At 47.2% G+C, this 18,226-nt stretch overlaps 2 protein-coding genes across 2 annotated transcripts; both read left to right on the top strand.

Moving 5' to 3' along the window:
- The first annotated feature begins 624 nt into the window (after positions 1-624).
- On the top strand, positions 625-3,773 carry LOC127294163 (F-box/LRR-repeat protein At3g26922). The gene is made up of 5 exons (XM_051323915.1): positions 625-783; positions 860-1,761; positions 2,497-2,652; positions 2,758-2,959; positions 3,356-3,773. Exons 2-5 carry the CDS (start codon positions 904-906, stop codon positions 3,382-3,384), a joined length of 1,245 nt encoding a protein of 414 aa, XP_051179875.1. The 5' UTR covers positions 625-783; positions 860-903; the 3' UTR covers positions 3,385-3,773.
- Positions 3,774-11,176: 7,403 nt separating this feature from the next.
- Positions 11,177-18,152, top strand: LOC127347293 (protein-tyrosine-phosphatase PTP1). Its single transcript, XM_051373497.1, has 9 exons — positions 11,177-11,405; positions 12,115-12,479; positions 13,877-13,970; positions 14,068-14,135; positions 14,228-14,362; positions 15,939-16,061; positions 16,745-16,887; positions 16,968-17,109; positions 17,695-18,152. The coding sequence occupies exons 1-9, from the start codon at positions 11,177-11,179 to the stop codon at positions 17,758-17,760; spliced, it is 1,365 nt and encodes a 454-aa protein (XP_051229457.1). The 3' UTR covers positions 17,761-18,152.
- The last annotated feature ends 74 nt before the right edge of the window (positions 18,153-18,226 follow it).

The following is an 18,226-nucleotide window of genomic DNA, read 5'->3' on the forward strand; positions in this document are numbered from 1 at the left end:
GCGAGAACGGTCCCCGTCGTAGAGTTAGATCGAACTTGAAAAACCTCCACAACCTCAACCGGCGACGAAGGAATGTCCTGCAATGGATTCGTTCAGACCCCGCTTGTATACCCAAAAGATCTAGATCTAAGGCTAGCGTTTGCATAAGCTTACCACAACCAAAGTCATCGACGCAGAGGAAGAAGACGACCATCCGCGGCTAGTAGCCACCGCCGTCGCCGCCGCAAGCCTCGTCGACCGTGCGGTGCGGTAGAGTCGGCCATGTTGCTAGATCGGGAATGGTGGATGAGCTCGAAATGGGGGAAAATGGGGGATTTGGATATGCCGGTGAGAAAGCCGCCCCTATATACGGTGGCGAAAATTCAAGCACGGTGACCGAATTCATCTCGCCGAGATTTCGTTCGTCCCGCGGGAGCTACCGCCATCTCCCGCGGTGGCTCTGCGAGACGCCTCGTTCTCCACTTTTGCGGGAACGGGGATGGCTCGGTAGAAACGGCCGAACCGGGTGTTTCTTCAGGATCTGCCCCGGAGTTGCTTTGAGAACCAGTTCCTTAAAGTACGCGGCCTCATCCAGATAACCAAATGGACTGAAAAATACTATGCTGATGCGAAGGCTACCAAACGGCGCCCTTCGGATATGCAATAGCCCGCCCCAGCTAAATTGCTGCCTAGTTTGCTCGGACAAACGAGCACTGGCTGAGCGTAACCGCGCACCGTCCGAGGCATCTCCGCGGCCGGCGGTGCGCCTGGAGCTTCCGGCAGCTGAGGTGACGCGGTGTCGCGGTGAGAATCGTTTCGTCTTTTCCCTCCTCCGGTACCCTCTCAACCCCTCACAGCCTCTCATTCCCGCGCCGTGCAGCCACGCAGCTCGGTCTGGCACCGGCCCGACGCCTGCTCGACGAAATGCCTGGCGGGTCCAAGAACAAGAGAGCGGCCACAACCGACGGGGAGGACCGCCTCGGCGCCCTCCCGGACGAGATCCTCCAGCACGTGCTGTCGTTCCTGCCCTCGTGCCAGACCGTGCGGACCTGCGTGCTCGCCCAGCGCTGGCGCGACCAATGGAAGTCCGTGCCCGCCCTGCGCCTCCATCAAGACCACTTCGCGACCGACCAGCACCTATCAGAGTTCGCCAACCAGCTTCTGCTCTTCCGTGGCCACGCTCCTATACATGGGTGTGACATCGTTTGCACCGAAGGTGACATCTGGCGGTGGATCCGGTACGCTCTATCATGCCAAGCTCGCGTGCTTCGAGTTGATCTCCTTGATGTAATCGAGCCCTGGCAGCTGTCCGATAGGCGTTTCATCTCCCAGCAATTGGTTAGGCTAGAGCTTGTCGCGGTGGAGCTGAGGCCAGGCTCCCTTGATTTCTCGAGCTGTCCCAAGTTGGAGGTGGTAAATATCAACGATTGCATAGTCAACGCGAAGAAGATCGTGTCCCGATCATTAACACATTTGAGCATCACTGGCTGCACTTTCGATATAAAGTCCCGCACTCGGATTTCTGCCCCGGGTCTGATTTCGTTGGAACTTGATGACTTTCTTGGCTGGACTCCTGTGCTTGAGCGTGTGCCGTCGTTGGTGACAGCATTTGTCAGGCTTGGTGAATTCTGCGACGATCATTGCTTTTTAAGTTATTATGGGAATTGCGGTGGCTTTTCTGGTCGATGCAAGTGTGACGAATCAGTTCACAGCGATCACCCTGTGCTCGTTGCTGCTTTGTCACAGGCCACAGATTTAAAGTTGGTATCTCGTCCTCAAGTGGTATGCTTGCACTTTTATGTTAACTCCCGCTCAGATATATACTTGTTTGTTACGTACTACATCTTGTTATCTCAATCCATCAATAGAAACATATAAAGTCAGAATAACAACCCTCATCAGTTCAGAGTTTGTTTGTTTTTTTAGATAACAGGCAGCTATGCCCGACTTTAAATTAATAAAGCCAAACCGTAATATGTTTAAGATTACACACTGCTGGGCATTACAGCTTAGCCGAACCATAGTTCAAGAGGTAGCACAGATCACAACAGGAAACAGATCTTGGCAAAGACACACACGTTGATTTCTCGCGCGCCCGGACCCCTCCCGAGACACAGCCTACTTAATGTTTCTATGCAGTGTCCCCTCAGAGTTTGTTTGTCACCAGTGAACCCAATTCACTTAATGTTTCTATGCAGTGTCCCCATAGGCGGTTCATGAGAATGGAAGTACTGCATTGTGCATATATGTGGTCAATACTTTGGACTGTTGGTACTGCATTGTGCATATATGTGGTCAATACTTTGGACTGTTGGTACTGCTCACATTGTACTATTCAATGGCAGCATAATAATGTGATTAATAGGCGAGCTATATTGATTTTTGCATGAGTTTAGCTTGTTTGGCTGATCTATATATACTTTTGAGTAGACCATAAGTATGCAAACCCTAGCATGCGATATAAACATATTTATCTGCTTACTTATAATTACTTGTCCTTTGTACTGTTTTCACCAGTTCATTTTCAGAAAGGATTTGAAGAGAAGACCATCCTTTACCAAGCTAAAAACATTGTTGCTCAATGAATGGTGTGTGGCTGCTAACTTCGCTGCACTGGTTTACTTTCTCCAACACTCACCAATTCTGGAAAAGCTTACTATTGAATTGGACAAGGTAGAAATATATTTCCTAATATGACATCTTCTAATTTACAATTTACATAAAATCTTGTGCAGCTGATTGAATACTGTAGAGAAATAATGTTTTTGATTGCTACAGACACCAGAATCTGTGTTTGAAACAGATGGAGACTGCAACCCTGGCCAACAACCCATAGCATCTAAACGCCTTCAGGTGGTTCAAGTAAAATATCACAAGGACAGGGTGCTTGCGGTCCACAAAATTTTGAAGATTCTGATTACTGGTGGTGTACCTTCTGAGAAAGTTGTCATTGAGCGAATGATCTCGTGGACTTCTGGAAGTAAGTTAACTATTAGCATTCTTCATTGGTTCTTATATCTATGTCGTCTCTTTGTGTCTTGTAAAATCTCGGAATGCAAAAACTTCTCAGATTGTTCAGACAATGGGAAGGCTGGAAATTTTAAGTTGGTTTAAATGGAGAACTAGACATTCCTAATGAAGAAAAGAACGAAACCCAGATATTTACACTGCATTGACCTAACTTGTGTCAATACAAATGTGAGGCCTAGCAGCATTACCTACTTATGCACCATGTTCAGGACGAACGGTGATATGTTCTGACGCATAATGTTTTAAAAGCTACTTCCTCCGTTCCATCACAAATCAATTGAACCTTCTCATTTCTTGTAGTCTGGCTTCTTCCCGTGCTTACTCTGTCTTTTCTTGTTTATAACAGGTTTCAGTTTCCAGCGGAGGGCAGAGTAGTTCAGCTGTTGATGGGTCTAAGGTCTCTTGAATCTTTAGACTTCATCGCTGAATATATTGGCATGAGCTTGCTGCAGATTGTCTACCAGAGTGGCTCCATTCGTAATAACCAGTGCGGAATTCTTCTATTGGTACTATGTATGACTTGTTCTGTCGAGAATTAATATGTTTGATTTTGCATGATCGCAGCAATATGGAGTTTGTCTAAAACCTAGCCTAGTCCAGTTACAATTGTGCCTTTTAGCGTAAGTACCTGGGTATCAAGTCTGAACTGACCTGCTTTAGGCCTATGAATGTTACATTTAAGTGTTCCAGGAATCTATCTGGCATAACAAATCTGTAATTGCATGTGATTCCTAAGTTCTGATACATATATTGATATTCAAATCGGCAATTATTTGTGCTCGGAAGGCCAGATCCTGAAAAAAGCCCTCCCCTCGTCGTCTCCTCCGGGCGACAAGGGGGGGGGGGCAAACCCTAGCCCCCCGCCGCCGCCACCTCTCGGCTCCTGGCGCGGAGGATCTGGAGGGACGCCTCCATGACAGGGACCGGAGGCTGGGCGCGCGCGGGCGGGGCTGTTGGCGCTTGTCTGCGTGCGGGCGTGGTGGTGGCCGGCCAGGGCGCGGTGGAGGTGCTGCGGGTGAAGGATGGCGCAAGGCGGCGCGCACGGGCTAGATGGGTTCATGCGGGCCTGGTTGGGCTTGCCACGGGGTCGCGCTGCGGCTGGTGGCGGCCTGGGTTGTGGCCGCGTTCTCCTTGGATTCCGTGGCGTGGCTGTGGAGGGCAGGCGTGGCGCCGGGCATGGTGGCTGTTCCAAGGGGCTGCGGCATGGTTGGTGCATGGTGCTGCAGCGGTGGCCAGGTGTTGGTGGCCTTGGGATTCAGGGGCACGGCAGCGGGATGGTGGGCATCCGCGATGGCATGCTGGCCGGCATCTTTGACTGCCCTACCGGTGAAGGACGCTTTGGCGGGATGGTGCTCCGGGTGAAAGCCCTGCCGACTCGGTCGGTGCCAGCGATGAGGACTCCCCGGGGCGCCGTTCTCCTTCTTGAAGGCATCGTCGTGGGGCTCCTACCTCTCCTGCCTTGAAGGCTTCATGCTCTCCGGGTGAAAACCCAAGCTTTGGCCTCGGCCGGTGCGGGCGACGGCGACGGTCTCGTTGCTTCCCTTCTTGAAGGCGTCGTCTTGGAGCGCTTGACCTTCTCTTGGCGGTGGTGGTTTTGCTTGTCGTGCTATGTTGCCATGCTGGATGGGTTGGAGGATGTCAAGGCGGCGGCCTCGGATAGGTGGTTGTGAGTCGGGGCGGCGGCCCCGGAAGGCGGTGCGGCAACATCTCTATGGTGCGGGGATGCGGCTTGCCACGGCTTGGGTGGCGACCCTGGTCGTGTGGGCGGCAGGGCAGTCAGCTTGGTCGGGCGCGTCCTAGTGGGGACGGTCGGACGTTATGTCGGGGCGGCGGCCCCGGATGATTTGTGGTGATGACCGTGGTCTGCGGTCGTTTGCCCTAGGCAGCTTGGGTTGCGGGTGGACGGTTCGTGCGGCGTTGCAGCTCGAGAGCGAGCGGTGGTACGTCGGGGCGGCGGCCACGAAAGGTGGTGGTCTTGGTGGATGCGTAGGGCGTGACGGAGCAACGGTATGTCGGAGCGGCGGCTCCGGATTTTCGTCATCTTGACAGTGTTGAGGACATCGACTTTGTGTCGCGATGGCGACAAGGTCGTTTTGGCGTAGTTCTCTGAGCGGTTTGTCTTCTTCAGCTATGTTGGAGTGTCCCATGTCTGCTCCTCCCTTAGTAGGCACGGCGTCTTCTCACCGGTTTGGTTGGATGGCAAGCTAGTCTTCACGAGTGTGTCGTCTGCTTGTATCGATAGTGAGTTTGCCTTTATGGCGTGGCGAGTGGGGGCTTGGCCCTGCGGTGTCTTGTTGTATGGTTTTCGCCCGGTTTTCTCCTAAAAACTGTGCACTTTCTGAGGCAAAGCCTCCGTTTCAAAAATAAATATTCAAATCGGCTCCCAATGGCATAGGCTCCCAGGTGAAACAAATGATGTTTTTTAATGTAGTAACAAAAATCTAAAAAACATACATGTATACATGTCACTGCCGTAAGTGTACACTGATTCTTTACAAGAAAAACATAAGATTTGTGGACTGTGCCAAAAAAAATTTTTTGATGCAACCTTTTTTTTATTGCCTATTTTAAGGACACACATATGATTATGTCACAAAAAAGACACCTATATTGTAAAAAAAACAGGTTTTCTTTTAGCCTTTCATATGTTTTTATCTATGTCAGCGAAGTGGGGTCCCAAATCCCGATAATGCATCCTAATGTCCTGTCTGAACGTGTTTAGAGAGAAAAATATGCTTACTGCAGCTTGCACGAACATCTTTACCAAGTACCAGACTACCAAGCTCACATGCACCTGGGTGGAATAGTAGCTTAAATGATAATAAAAGGTTTAAAAACAAATGAAACTGACCAGTAAAAAAAATGAAACTTTTTGGGAACAAATAAGTTCGAGAGTTCTAACCTGCATGCAGAAGTCTTAAGAAATTACATTCACTGACTCTTATGTTTTTTAGGACTTCTTTCTGCATAATGCACCACAAATTTCATTTTAACATGAACTTTTGCAAAATGTTTGTTGCCAAACTAATTCATAGTTTTTTTTCTGCTTCTTTTTTAAAAAGTCATTGTGCACCCTAGTGCTTGTGAACTCGGCCCACGCAGTCGACCCATCGTGGCCCAGGGCCCGCTATTCAATCGTCAATTCGCGCCTTCTTTGCCTTCGTGGTACTGCAGGCTGCAGCGCCTGGCTTCAGAGCAGTTGTAGTAGGGACACATATCAGACCGAGCAGAAGAGAGGGGGGGAGGAGGTGCAGGTAGAACGGGAGTTCTTCTTCCCTCCTCTCGAGGCGCTGCTGAAGGCAGTCAGGGCAACGGGGATTCTTGACCAGCCCGGCGAACTCGCCGCCTAGTTTCCAGAGGCGACAGTGCGGCGCCACTGCAAGCCTCAGGACGGAGGAGAACAAGAAGGGAGGGTCAGCGTGTGGCGGGGCTGGATAGGTGGCTACTGATGGATACCGAGTTGCAAAACGAAGTAAGAGCATCTCCACTCGTCCCCCCGACGAGGCCCCCGAGCGACGTTTTTTCCATCCGGACGGCGAAATTCGGTCCAGTCGCGCCCCCGGTTCCTCGTTTTCGTCCGGATTTGGCCCTTCATCCATCCGGTGAGCCCACGCCATCCCCGCCCCCCCCCCCCCCCCCCGGGGACCTATCGGGGACTCCGGACGAGTGAAAAGCGGGGAAGGGCCCGATCTGTCGGTGACTCGACGCACGAACCCCACCGCCACGTCGCTCAAAATCTCCCCCACCCCTCGTATCTCTCTCGCCGCCGGCACCACCCCGCCGGCTTGTTGCCCAGATTCCGCCGCCCCTCCTTCCCCACCTGCCTATATTCCGCCGTCTTTGGACGACGGCCTATCTGGCTGCTCTTCCGCCGGCCGGTTTTCCGACTTTGGCCTGCTCCTCGTCGCTCGCGGCTCGGGTTGCCTCGACCACGCCCGTCAGGTGTTCGTCCATTTGCCTCGCCGGCCATGGACTCGGACGAAGAGGAGGAGCAGATGTTCGTCGAGCTTATGCAAGAAGAGATGGCAGCAGCCGCCCAAGACGACGAGCACATGATGATCCTCGGTTGCTTGGCAAGCATGTACGCCGGACTGGCAACTGGTCGACGTGGTGGGTCGGCACCAGGTCGCCGGAAGTGCAAGCCGAGACAGCGAATGGAGGGCTACTGCATGTTGTACGCCGACTACTGATTATCGCCGAATTTGATTCAGCAATTTTCGTACTCTTGTTCGCCGAACTTGTTAAATTTTATGTTGAATTTGTTTGAAATATGTCAAATGGTCGAGGTTGGGGGTTTCCTGCCGGGGGACGGCTGGAACTTCGGCGCTCCCCACGCCAAATCTTTTCTCCAATCCGGACGAAAATTTTATCGGATTTGGGCGTGGGGAGCGCCAACGAGTGGGGATGCTCTAAATGACCATCACCAGGTTGGAGAATAGTTTCCGCACATGGTGGTAAGTGTAACACGGCCGGTCGTTGACGCGCAAGCAGGCATCTCTCGGCGAAGAGCAGCTAGAGACGGGAGAGATATACTAACCATTGCTAGTTTCGTGAGTTGAAAAAAGGAAGCATTGCTAGTAGTTTCGTTGAAACTGCATGCTACTCTACATCCTACTAATGAATCCCTGAATACCAACTCTTGCTTTTGCCAATCCTCTGAGCCTTTTATTAAGGTTGAAACACCATTGCACAAATCAATGGCTCAGGAGTAGGATAAGCTGGATACTAAGCCACCCGGTCTGATTCAGGCAAATGGCATTCTGATTCCATTTGTCAGTTTGCTTCACCAGGACAAACTGTCACGCCTTGAAAATACTGAAACATATCATGCCTTATAATTTGACTGACTCTTGCAATAGTTATTGAGACGAGACTACGGACCATGTGAGGTGGCAAGGGAAACACTGAGCTGTTGCTTATTATATTTGTCAGTTGTCCGCTAGTTTTTTGTAGATAAACTGCTGAATCTAGAGCACACGTAGGCGGTGGTTGGATTGGATCTTGAGGTGGTTTATGGGAGTGCCCCTTTGCTGAAATGTGTACTAGTTTCTTTGTAAGTGGGTCTTGGAGTTTGGATTGGGAGTTGGGAGCAGTCGTATGTTGAGTCTGATCTCGCAAAACACAGGTAAAGTGGACATCAATCATTCATTTGATTGACTTATTTTGATGTTCTTCGGAATGGCGCTGCAGTACATGCCGTTAGGATTAGGTTGAGATAGGCAGCATCGTTCTCCAACTTTTTTTCCGAGGATTAAGGTTTATTGTTATATAAGAAGAAGACGGGGGAAGGATGTGCAACAGGATCGTTGTAAAATGTTACTGATGTGGATGCTTTGTTTCTTTTGCAATTGCCCCTGGATTAAAGATGGCCATGGAGAGGTTGACGTGTGGGAGCGCGTACAGGACGCGGAGACTAATTCTTGCACCGTTAGGTTGAGCATAGGTAGCACCGTTCACTAACCTATCTTTGGAGGAGTAAGATATATCCCGGACCATTGTTATGAGAAGACCGGGGAAAGTTGTGCGGTCATTGTAAAATGTTACTGACGTGGGTGATACTGAATTTCTTTCGTAATTGTTTTTTTTTTTAAGGAATGCGGTAGGAAGGTCGTCCTAAGAGGGTTTTGTTTTTTAAATAATGGAACCTCAAATGTGTATTGTATCACGAGGACTTAAGCTTCGGTGGTTGAGTTGTACATGACTCACTTTTTACAATTGTTGTTGCTGGGTGCCACCATATGTGGCAGCACGTGTGGGACGCGGAGCTCCCGGCGCTTGACGCCTGTAGCACAGAAGTCCCTCGTTTAAATTCTTCTCTTTCCTCTTTTTTTTTACTTTTTTTAAACTACAAAGTATTAAGGTATAAAATTTCTCCCATCAATTACGTGAATTACGAAGCACAAATATACCAAAATCTTAAGTGCAAAACTACCACGGAGTACAAGTACACAAAAGGCATACATAGTACAAGTATATACAAAAAAACAAGAAAAAAATACACATAATATATGACAAAGGTGGAGTCCATATCCAACCAAATCGATCAAGATGATCCGAATTTGATAAATCTGTTCAAATGGATTTACTAGTAGGACTACTTTAGATATATGTTTTGATTTTTTAAAACCGAAAAGTCTAGCAAAATAGTGAAATGTGAAATAGGAGGGATGTAGTTTTTTGTTTAGAAAAATGAAAAGCCAGACAATCTTTCTTGCATATGAAATGTGACCTTGTAGGGCAGCTTTTACTAAAACTCAAGCAGTTTCTTGAAAACTTGCTTCAAATAAAACTTCAGGTGTTCAGAGAAGCCTACAGAATATAAATACACAGACAAAAAAATATAAGACACAGAAGATCAAAAAAAAAATACACAGAAGATAGAGTACACGTATACAGAAAACAGGGTACAAGTGCACAAAAGACGAAGCACAACAACCCGAGCACAATCTACTATAGTACTTTTGAAATTACAAAAAAAAACTAAAAGAATTCTCAAAACAATCAATAGGAGATCTAGTATGAAGATCTTGTTGCCACAAGCACAAACAGTGAGTATCCTTTGTAACTCACACGAATGGTTCGTGAAATATTTTATTTTGAAATTCGAAACTCTAAATAAATGCACATATAACCTCCGGCATCCACGCGCTGGAAAGAGAAATCTCGCCAAAACTATCTCGTTGCCACATGTGTTGAATATGCAAATACTCCACAGCGTCTTCGCGAAAGGAGAAGATCGCACTTAAGGATTCCACGAAAAAAAGAATGTGACACTTGGCACGGGACGCGTTAGACGGAAGTGCTGAAAGGTCGGAGAGTTTCTCGTTGCCGCCCTTTCATCACTGAAATTGTTTACTCATCAAGAATTGTTGCGGAGCAGGCTCAAGCAAGCGCGTTGTGTTGACTTCTTGTCCAGCAGGTGGAGGCCTCATTTCAAGAAAAAGAAAAACAACAGGTGGAGGCCTGACGCCGGCCAAGCCTTCTACTACCTGCCATGGACAGTTATTTTGTTTACACCAAAAGAGCACCATGCAATTTCAAAACAGAGGGGATCCTCAGTTGTTTGGAAGACAAAAATGTAGTGCATTTTTTTTGAACCGACAAAAATGTAGTGTAGATACTAGAGTCTAGAGAATTGATTTTAGGAATGGGGTAATTTTTCAGCACAAATACACGATTAAAACACACACTTTCGGTACATACATGTACAATATTTAACTTTCTTTTATTGAGAATGTACTTTTTTTTTAATCTTGTGTCGCAAAGCACAGGGCATTTTCTTCCTCGCATCTTGGCCACCTCTGTCTCACCTTCTTCCCAACGAAACAAACCTACCGTCGCCGAACTTGTTAAAAAAAACTACCATCGCCGGCTTCCCTTGCCGGACGGCCGCCTCCGCTATTTCCTCCTCCACGAAACCGTTCGTCCTGCGTCATATCTTCGTTGGCAGGATATTACCAATATTCCCTCCAAAATCACTTCATTTCCCTCCAAACCTCCTCCACATCACCTCATTCCTCTCCCCCATCGCCGCCCAATCCTGCCGTTTTCCCGAACCAGACGAGACCCCACCGCGCCGCCATGCCACCGAAAAGGTATGTACCCCCTCCCCCCGTGTGGTGGAGGACGCGCCCCCGAAGAAGTAGGGGAAGCTCGAGAAGGAGTGGCCGGACGGGATGACCAACGCTGAGTGGGCTTTCAACGTCCAGCATTGGCAGGTGGGGAATGCCAGTCGCCGGCAGAAGGAGCAGGAGCCGAGGGAGCGTGAGGCTTTGGCGGCGGAGGCGGCCATGGTGTAGAGGGCCGCTGCCATGGCGGGGATGGTGGCTCCACCACCCCAATACATCATTGTCACGTGGGGAGCCAAAGTAGTGTCTCGTCACCCTCATTGTCAAGCGTGTCGCAGGCACCGGGGTCGGTGCTCCAAGAAAGCAAAAGTAACACCACACCGCATCTCTCTGGTTCTCTCTACGCTGCTAGGACTTCGACCCGCTTGGTGGTTTCAATCCCAGCATCCTCACCGTCAGCGACCTCAACACCGTCTTCGCTGGGTCGCCCGTAGCTCCGCCGAACTCTCTTCATCGGTGGTGTGCCTCCTCCTCAGCCCGGCTTCTAGCAGTTCATCGCAAGCAGTAGCAGCCAGGGTGTACATGGACCGTTTGGCGGAATGCCCAGCAACTCCACCATGGCCGACATCATCAATGGTGGCGGGGGCAGCCCTCCTTCACGTAGCAGGAAGTCGAGGCCTACATTGACAAGGATGACGACGATGAGCCTTGGGAAAACGATGTCTACACCTACAGCGAGGTTGCCGGAGAGGAGGTGGAGGAGCCGTGGCCAACCCGAAAGGGGAGAAGAAGAAGACATCAGTGGCTGTGTAGCCGAAGAAGAAAGCCGTAGGCCATGGACTCCTCGACAAAGACCCCACTGGCGGCCTAGGCTTCACCGACGACATCTACTCCGCCATCGACAACCCTGGCGGAGGTGCCTTCTACCCCAGTGGATGATCTCACCCTTTGATTTCTGCGGTTATGTAATGTCGGCCGACGTGCGTCCATTTTGGTGCCCTAGACATTGATTTGCAGTGATTTGCGACGACATGATCGTTGAGACTATGCAATCGGTTTGTAGGCGTCAAAACTGTGTGAACGACGACATGATCGTTGAGACTATGCTCCCGATAGAATGCAGTGGCATCGGTGGCCCCGTACGTCGGACGGCTTAGGGGTAGGGGAGGAGGGGTAGGCGAGTGGTACGTCGGACGGCTTAGGGCTAGGGGAGGAGGGGGAGGCGAGTGGAGATGCTCTGGTCTTTTTTTTTTCAAGGATGTATATCTTTTTTCCTCGTATTTTTTTCCCATTTTCCTCGCATTTTGGCCCACTCCGACTCACCTTCTTCCCAGCGAAACAGACCAACCAGCGCCGGCTTCCCTCGCCGGACGGCCGCGTCCGCCATTTCCTCCTCCAAGAAACCGTCCGTCCCGCGTCATACCCCACTTGCTCCGTCGCGGCATCAGCATCCTCTCCCCCCCCACAAGCCAAGTCTTCCCTCCCAAAGTCTCAATCCAAATCCAACCACCGGTAGTCGTCCCCTTTTATTTATAAGGACTTGCCCGCCCGGTCACCACGGCCACCCCGACGACTCCCCCCGCCTCCCCCTCCCCACCCAGCCCCAAGCGCCCTCGGAAGACCGGCCCTGACCTTGGCCCTCCCGCCGCAGCCACGGGGAACTCCCAGCACCGCGCTGGCGGGGGAGGCTGCGCGTCGGCCTCCTCCGTCTCACGCCGCCATGGGACTCGGCCTCGGCCTATACCGCGTGAAAGGCTGGTTGACCTTCTCGACCCCGCCGCGGACCCGGGGCCCCGGGCGCTTACGCGGCAAGAGCTGAGGCACTGCAAGAAGGCGCTCAGGGAGTTCGACAAGAAGCTCAAGAAGCCGCTCGACATCTCCAAGGAGTTCAGAGGCCTGCCGGTATGAAGTCGCCCTGTCCTGTCCATCCTCCTGTTTGAACTACTCCGGCAATGCATGGCCAGATTATCAACAGCCTTTTCTTTCCTTTGCGAAATTCTTCTTAGCTAACTTTAGAAAACTGGCCGTAGCTGCAGTCTCCAGTTCTGCAATCATTCAACTTAGAGTTGTTCCCTAATGATGTATGAGCTGTTCTTTTTCTTTTTCCTTTTTGGTTAGTGCCGGGCGGTGATTTTGGTTAGTGCCAGGTGATCTTCGCAGCCTTGCTTCCAAGTGAAGCGCCAGAGTGGACGATAGGTGCACAGCCAGAAATGAATGTGCCGGATATGATTAAGGGAAAACATAGATTATTTCCAAAGCTATATCTAACGTGTGGGTTTGTTGGGCAAACTGGACTGTAGTCCGATTTGCACTGCCCAAATTACACTCTGTGGAGTTACTCTGCTTTCTCCAGGATACAGCATCAACATGAGCACTCACCAAACAAAACTAGAACTTTTAGCAATCTGCTGCTCTTGCTCTTCCTTGGAATGAACCTACCCATGGACTTTGTATTTTTCTCATGCGCTGCCCTGAGATGGACTTAAGCTGACACATTGAAGTAGCTCGCTATTCTATCCGAGGAAAATAGTTCATCAGTTTTGCTCATTTAGGCCACCAGGCAAAGCAAAGTATTGCTGGATTTGGTGTTTCTTTAATTGGGTATTGGTCTGTCAACGTGAATTCTGCGAGGGTTGCCTTGGGATATGTTTATGTGACCCTTTAAGCTCGTTGATGATGTTTGCAACAAATTTCGTCCATTTTACTGCTTGTGTGACTCTTATCATCCATTTTCTCATGTTTTAGTAACTTCCAACACAATTAGCTTACCTCCCTGTTTCCGATTCAAAACTACAAACATGATCAATTACACGATGAAACTGAACCCCATAGTTTTCTTTTTTTTGGTATGAAAACAAATCGATATATTGACACCGAATAAAAGAATATGTACTCTCAAATGGGGCTGGCACCATAATTATGAACTACGAACAACTGGGTTAATGTATTCTCAAATGGGACTGTCGCCATATCAAATGCTGTATTAACTAGGAACAACTAGATTATCTGCCCCTAGCCTCTTGATCAACTTTTGTAAGAAAAAAAAATCCACGGGTATGGAAATGTATCATGTTCCTATTCAATTCTAACTTCATGGTACCACACTAGGTCATCGACATTCATTTCAATGCAAGCAAAAGTAACAATTCAGATATAAGTATTGACTGGAAACAGTAGATCGTGGACTAATTATTTTATCAGTTGTATATATGAAGAATATTTGAAATTGCCTGTTATAAGAATAAAATACTTCCTCTGAAGCAAATCATGCAACTATTGATTCAATGTAATTATTTCAGGACATAAGAATAGCGCTCCAGTCAACTCAGAATTTTACAGTGGCTCGAAATTCCGATAATAAGGAAAGGAACCGCTACACTGATATCTTTCCATGTGAGCACTATTAACTTGTGAAGGCTGTCGTGTATATTCTGCAAGAGCACCATGTGGAATAAATTATCTGATGTAACTTGACCTGTTTTTTGTTTAGCTGATGAAACCAGGATAAGGCTACAGTCTTCAACAGGCAATGATTACATCAATGCAAGCCTTATAAAGGTAAAAACAGCATGTTCCCTGGTAATTAGTTTTTCTTTGCCATTTTCTCTCTTTCTAATCCTAATTAGGATTGTTGCATTTATAATCTGCAGCTTGATGGCAAAGATCAAACAAAGTTCATTTCTACTCAAGGACCGCTAGTCAAAACATTCGAAGATTTCTGGCAGATGGTCTTTGAGAACAGCTGTCCTGTAATTGTTATGCTCACCAAATTTGACAATGTTAAGGTGCGAATAACAAACACTCGTGACTTGCAGTTTAGTTCAGTTGACCTAATATCAAGTTTCTCTTGTCTTCCGTAGTTCTAGCACAACTTTACTCTACATGTTTGCCTACAGTGTTGGGTTATTTTATTATCACTTCGTTTTTCTGTTTATAATGTCATGTTTCTGTGGACAAGTCTATTTTTACTTTATATATTTGAAGGACGCTAAATGCTCAGTGATTGTTGCATCGCTATATGGATGTGGTTGCATGCACACCTCTCAGCTTGTCATATGTAATTCAGTTGTTCGGAACATGAAAACAAAATGGACATGATGAAAGCATGCATGCACATTGACACTTGTGAGGTCTCCATAGGGAAATTTTCAAAACTCAACTGGACAGGGAAACACCGTATCTATATTTTTTAGCATGCTACATATGCTTCCCTAGTTCTCCTACCTATGGACTTCAGAACATGGAATGCTGGCTTCTTAGAAACAAACAAGGGGTGTCTGTCCCTCTGGTATCTTTAAAGAGAAACCAAAACGTGGAGGACACGATCATCTTGACTCACGTCCAATGGGGCCTACTCGACTAGCTCGGAATACAAGGCCCAGTTTGAGGTCTCTATCCCCTGTTCCTTCAATCTGATTGTCTGGAAAGCGTGGGCCCTCCCAGGTGTCGGCTCTTTGCCTGGCTCGCTGTTCAAAACAGACTCTGGACGTCGGATCGCCTGGTGATCAGGGGATGGCCTCACCAGACCACTTGCCAGCTGCGCCACTGTCAGCCCGAGGCAGCGAGACACATTCTGTTTTGAGTGCTGCTATTCCAGGCGGATCTGGCAGGCTGCGGCCTTATGGCTCTCTTGCCCCTCTCTGGTGCAATGTTTGGGCTCGGGCCGGGAAACGGTGTTGCATTATTGGTCTACCATTGCTAAGGCGCTAACTTCATCTCCGAAGAGCCTTCTGTCGGCTATTGCACTTATCACTTGGGAAATCTGGAAGGAAAGAAATGCGAGGGTCTTCAACAATAAAGCTTATTTGGTGACAACCCTGATGGAAAAGATCAAGGACGAAGGCAAGGATTGGATTATGACGGGTGCTAATCGTCAGGCGGAAATAGTCGGCTAAGGCTCTTTTCCTCTTTGTTTGCTTTTCTTGATGGCTTAGGACACTGTATGTTTGCTCCTCCTTTATCAATATAAAAGGCAAAGCTTTTTCCCTTCGTTTAAAAAATAAAAGAGAAACCAAAACATGTAATCTGTCTTTTCCTCCTTCCTGAATAATGCACCCATGATTTCCCTAGGTAGAGAGATGAATTTCCCTCAAAAAAAGCTAGAGAGATGAATGGAGGGAGGGACAGATTTGGTTATTTTTCTGTACAATCATTTACCATTTTGTTGCCACTCCGGGGAGATGCATATTTCAGGTGATACATTGACATGTGAGTATGTGATTCCTAAAGGAATACTTGCATTGCAGCTTTGTTACCATGATGATTGTCTGGTATCATTAATCTTGTAAACAGTCACACAATTCAAAATTATTTCCTTCGGTAAAATTCTATCAAATATTATTTACGTTTAAATACTGGCAGTGTGATGAGTATCTTCCGTTGAGCAAGAGGCAAGAAAATTACGGAAGATTTAACGTTAAGATCACGAAGATCAGTGAAGGTGGCAAATTAACGTTGCGCAGTGTGGAGGTGAAACATAACGAGGTAAATGTGTAAAGCTAATATATATTTGTTGCTTTTCTGTCTTAACAAATTTTGAAGATATCTTGCACAATTATACAGGCGAGGGACTATTTTATTCTGTGCTTTTACTCTATTTTATTCCATTAATCTTGTTCACTGATGCATAGACTTAGTTCGTGTACCCTTAAAAGTATGTAATGCTTTTGTTAGAAGGAGCTTGGTGTATTTCACATTTGAGGAAAATTTCCTCTCATATAACCTCCTAAATATCTCATGAATGGTATCTTTCATCAGTATTATCACTGTTTTTCTTCCATTTTCTTATGACACTCATGCTTATAGTGGTAGTGAAGATTTCAGTTCAGTTTTTAAGGCATTGATTCATCAGTCTTATCACAAAGTGTCATCGCAGTGTGATGAATGAATTCCTCCTTTTACCACTACTTGATGTACTCCCTCCGATCCACAATAAGTGTCAGGGCTTTAGTTCAATTTACTCCCTCAGAATTTATAGCAACATGATAAATATTTTTTAGTACACGTTAGCTTATACCATTGGTGAATATTTATCATGTAGCTATAAATTCTGCTGATTCTGTATTTGCAACATATACTTATTTTCTTCCAAGTTTACTTTTCTTCTGGTTTTCCTGAACATAATCACGTAAGATATAGCTTGCAACTTACGATTCTTTATTTTGCAGTCACGTAAAGTGCATACTGTTCTCCATATCCAGCACTCTACATGGCCTGACCATGGCGTGCCAGATGACAGCAGTACTGTACGGAACATTCTAAAAAGATTATATCACATTCCGAGAGAGCACCCAATAGTTGCACATTGCAGGTTCGGTTCTTAATGCCATGATTTCCTTTTCACCCTTGCACACTCTAATCATTTGCATTCCTTTTTTCTGGTTTCTGCAGTGCAGGCATTGGGAGAACTGGTGCTTACATCACCATCCACAATACAATAGAGAGGGTATTACTTGGTGATCAAACTGCTACAGATCTTGCTGCAACTGTCAGGGAGTTCAGATACCGGCGTCCTGGGATGGTCCAGACAGAGGTATGGTTTTTTTTTCTTATTTCTGTTTGTGAATCAGTTGCAAGATTCTCTCAAGAAACTCTCAAATCAAGTTGGAAAATTTTAGACAAATTGCCACACATTTGTTTACACTTCGACACAAGTGGCACACTTTGTATTATAACAAGTGGGCAGTGGCTTCTGACACCACAGGTCAATGATACAAGGTTGTGAGGTTTTGTCAAAGCCAAACTAAAAGGTGGCATTTTGTGAAATCCCTCCTCGAGTTGACAATAGTTTTCAGTTCAGTGGAAGCTTGCTCACCAAAGCCATCAAATTTTACGTTACCCACAGAAGAATGATTAGTATGTCCTGCACTAGAGTTGGTGTTATCTGCATTTAATTGCATGGTTTTGGTTAAAAACTGCACTTAAAATTTGGAATTTAGGTATTTAGCCTTTTAATGAGCCATGTTACCCAATTGATATATAGGTAGCGCATGTACAGGATAGATTGATGAAGTGTTGTAGGCATAATGTTATCCATTGCTTAAACAGTGTCCCAGAACACTGCAAAGCAGATCGCTGCTAGTAGCACTCCACCCTAAGAACATCCTGTGCTTTGCAGGATCAATACAAGTTCTGCTATGGTGCGATCGTGGCGGAGCTGAAAGAACTGATTAAAAAATCATAGCGCAAGACCATTTTCTGAGAGAAGTTTCATGCAGAAACATGCTCTTGCTTCCTCGATTTGCCATGCTTTAGCTGACAGCATTGATGCACGTCATGAAGGAAGACCGGAATTTGTATTTCAGTAGGAAGCTCTTTCCAACATTATTGTGATCAGTATTTTACCAATTTGATCATATCTCGCACCGATTTGCAAATGGCTGGCGCACACCCAGAATCACCATTGCTATGTATCCACTTGTATCACTTCCGTTGTTGAATGATTATATGTGTTGACGCCAGATGGTTGGCATGTCTACTGGTGCACCACCACCACCTAGTAGCTTGCATTGTTTGATGGCAGATGCATGAAACCCAAATTGTGCTGAATGATCTTTATATGTCTTTCCTTGTTAATTCTTGAATGCTGTGTCTGAAGCACAAAGCCCATATGAGAAACGCATGGCTGTACTATGTCGGTCAACTATACC

Source organism: Lolium perenne, chromosome 4 (assembly GCF_019359855.2).
Source record: "Lolium perenne isolate Kyuss_39 chromosome 4, Kyuss_2.0, whole genome shotgun sequence".
NCBI classification, from domain to species: Eukaryota; Viridiplantae; Streptophyta; class Magnoliopsida; order Poales; family Poaceae; genus Lolium; species Lolium perenne.

Bases quoted from the DNA above. Each gene is read 5' to 3' on its own strand.
- LOC127347293 (XM_051373497.1), top strand. From the start codon at position 11,177: ATGCCCAGCAACTCCACCATGGCCGACATCATCAATGGTGGCGGGGGC. The intron at 13,971-14,067 runs GTGAGCACTATT...TTTTTTGTTTAG, and splicing joins CTACACTGATATCTTTCCAT to CTGATGAAACCAGGATAAGG. The intron at 14,363-15,938 runs GTGCGAATAACA...AAATACTGGCAG, and splicing joins CCAAATTTGACAATGTTAAG to TGTGATGAGTATCTTCCGTT.
- LOC127294163 (XM_051323915.1), top strand. From the start codon at position 904: ATGCCTGGCGGGTCCAAGAACAAGAGAGCGGCCACAACCGACGGGGAG. The intron at 1,762-2,496 runs GTATGCTTGCAC...TGTTTTCACCAG, and splicing joins TGGTATCTCGTCCTCAAGTG to TTCATTTTCAGAAAGGATTT. The intron at 2,960-3,355 runs GTAAGTTAACTA...TGTTTATAACAG, and splicing joins GATCTCGTGGACTTCTGGAA to GTTTCAGTTTCCAGCGGAGG.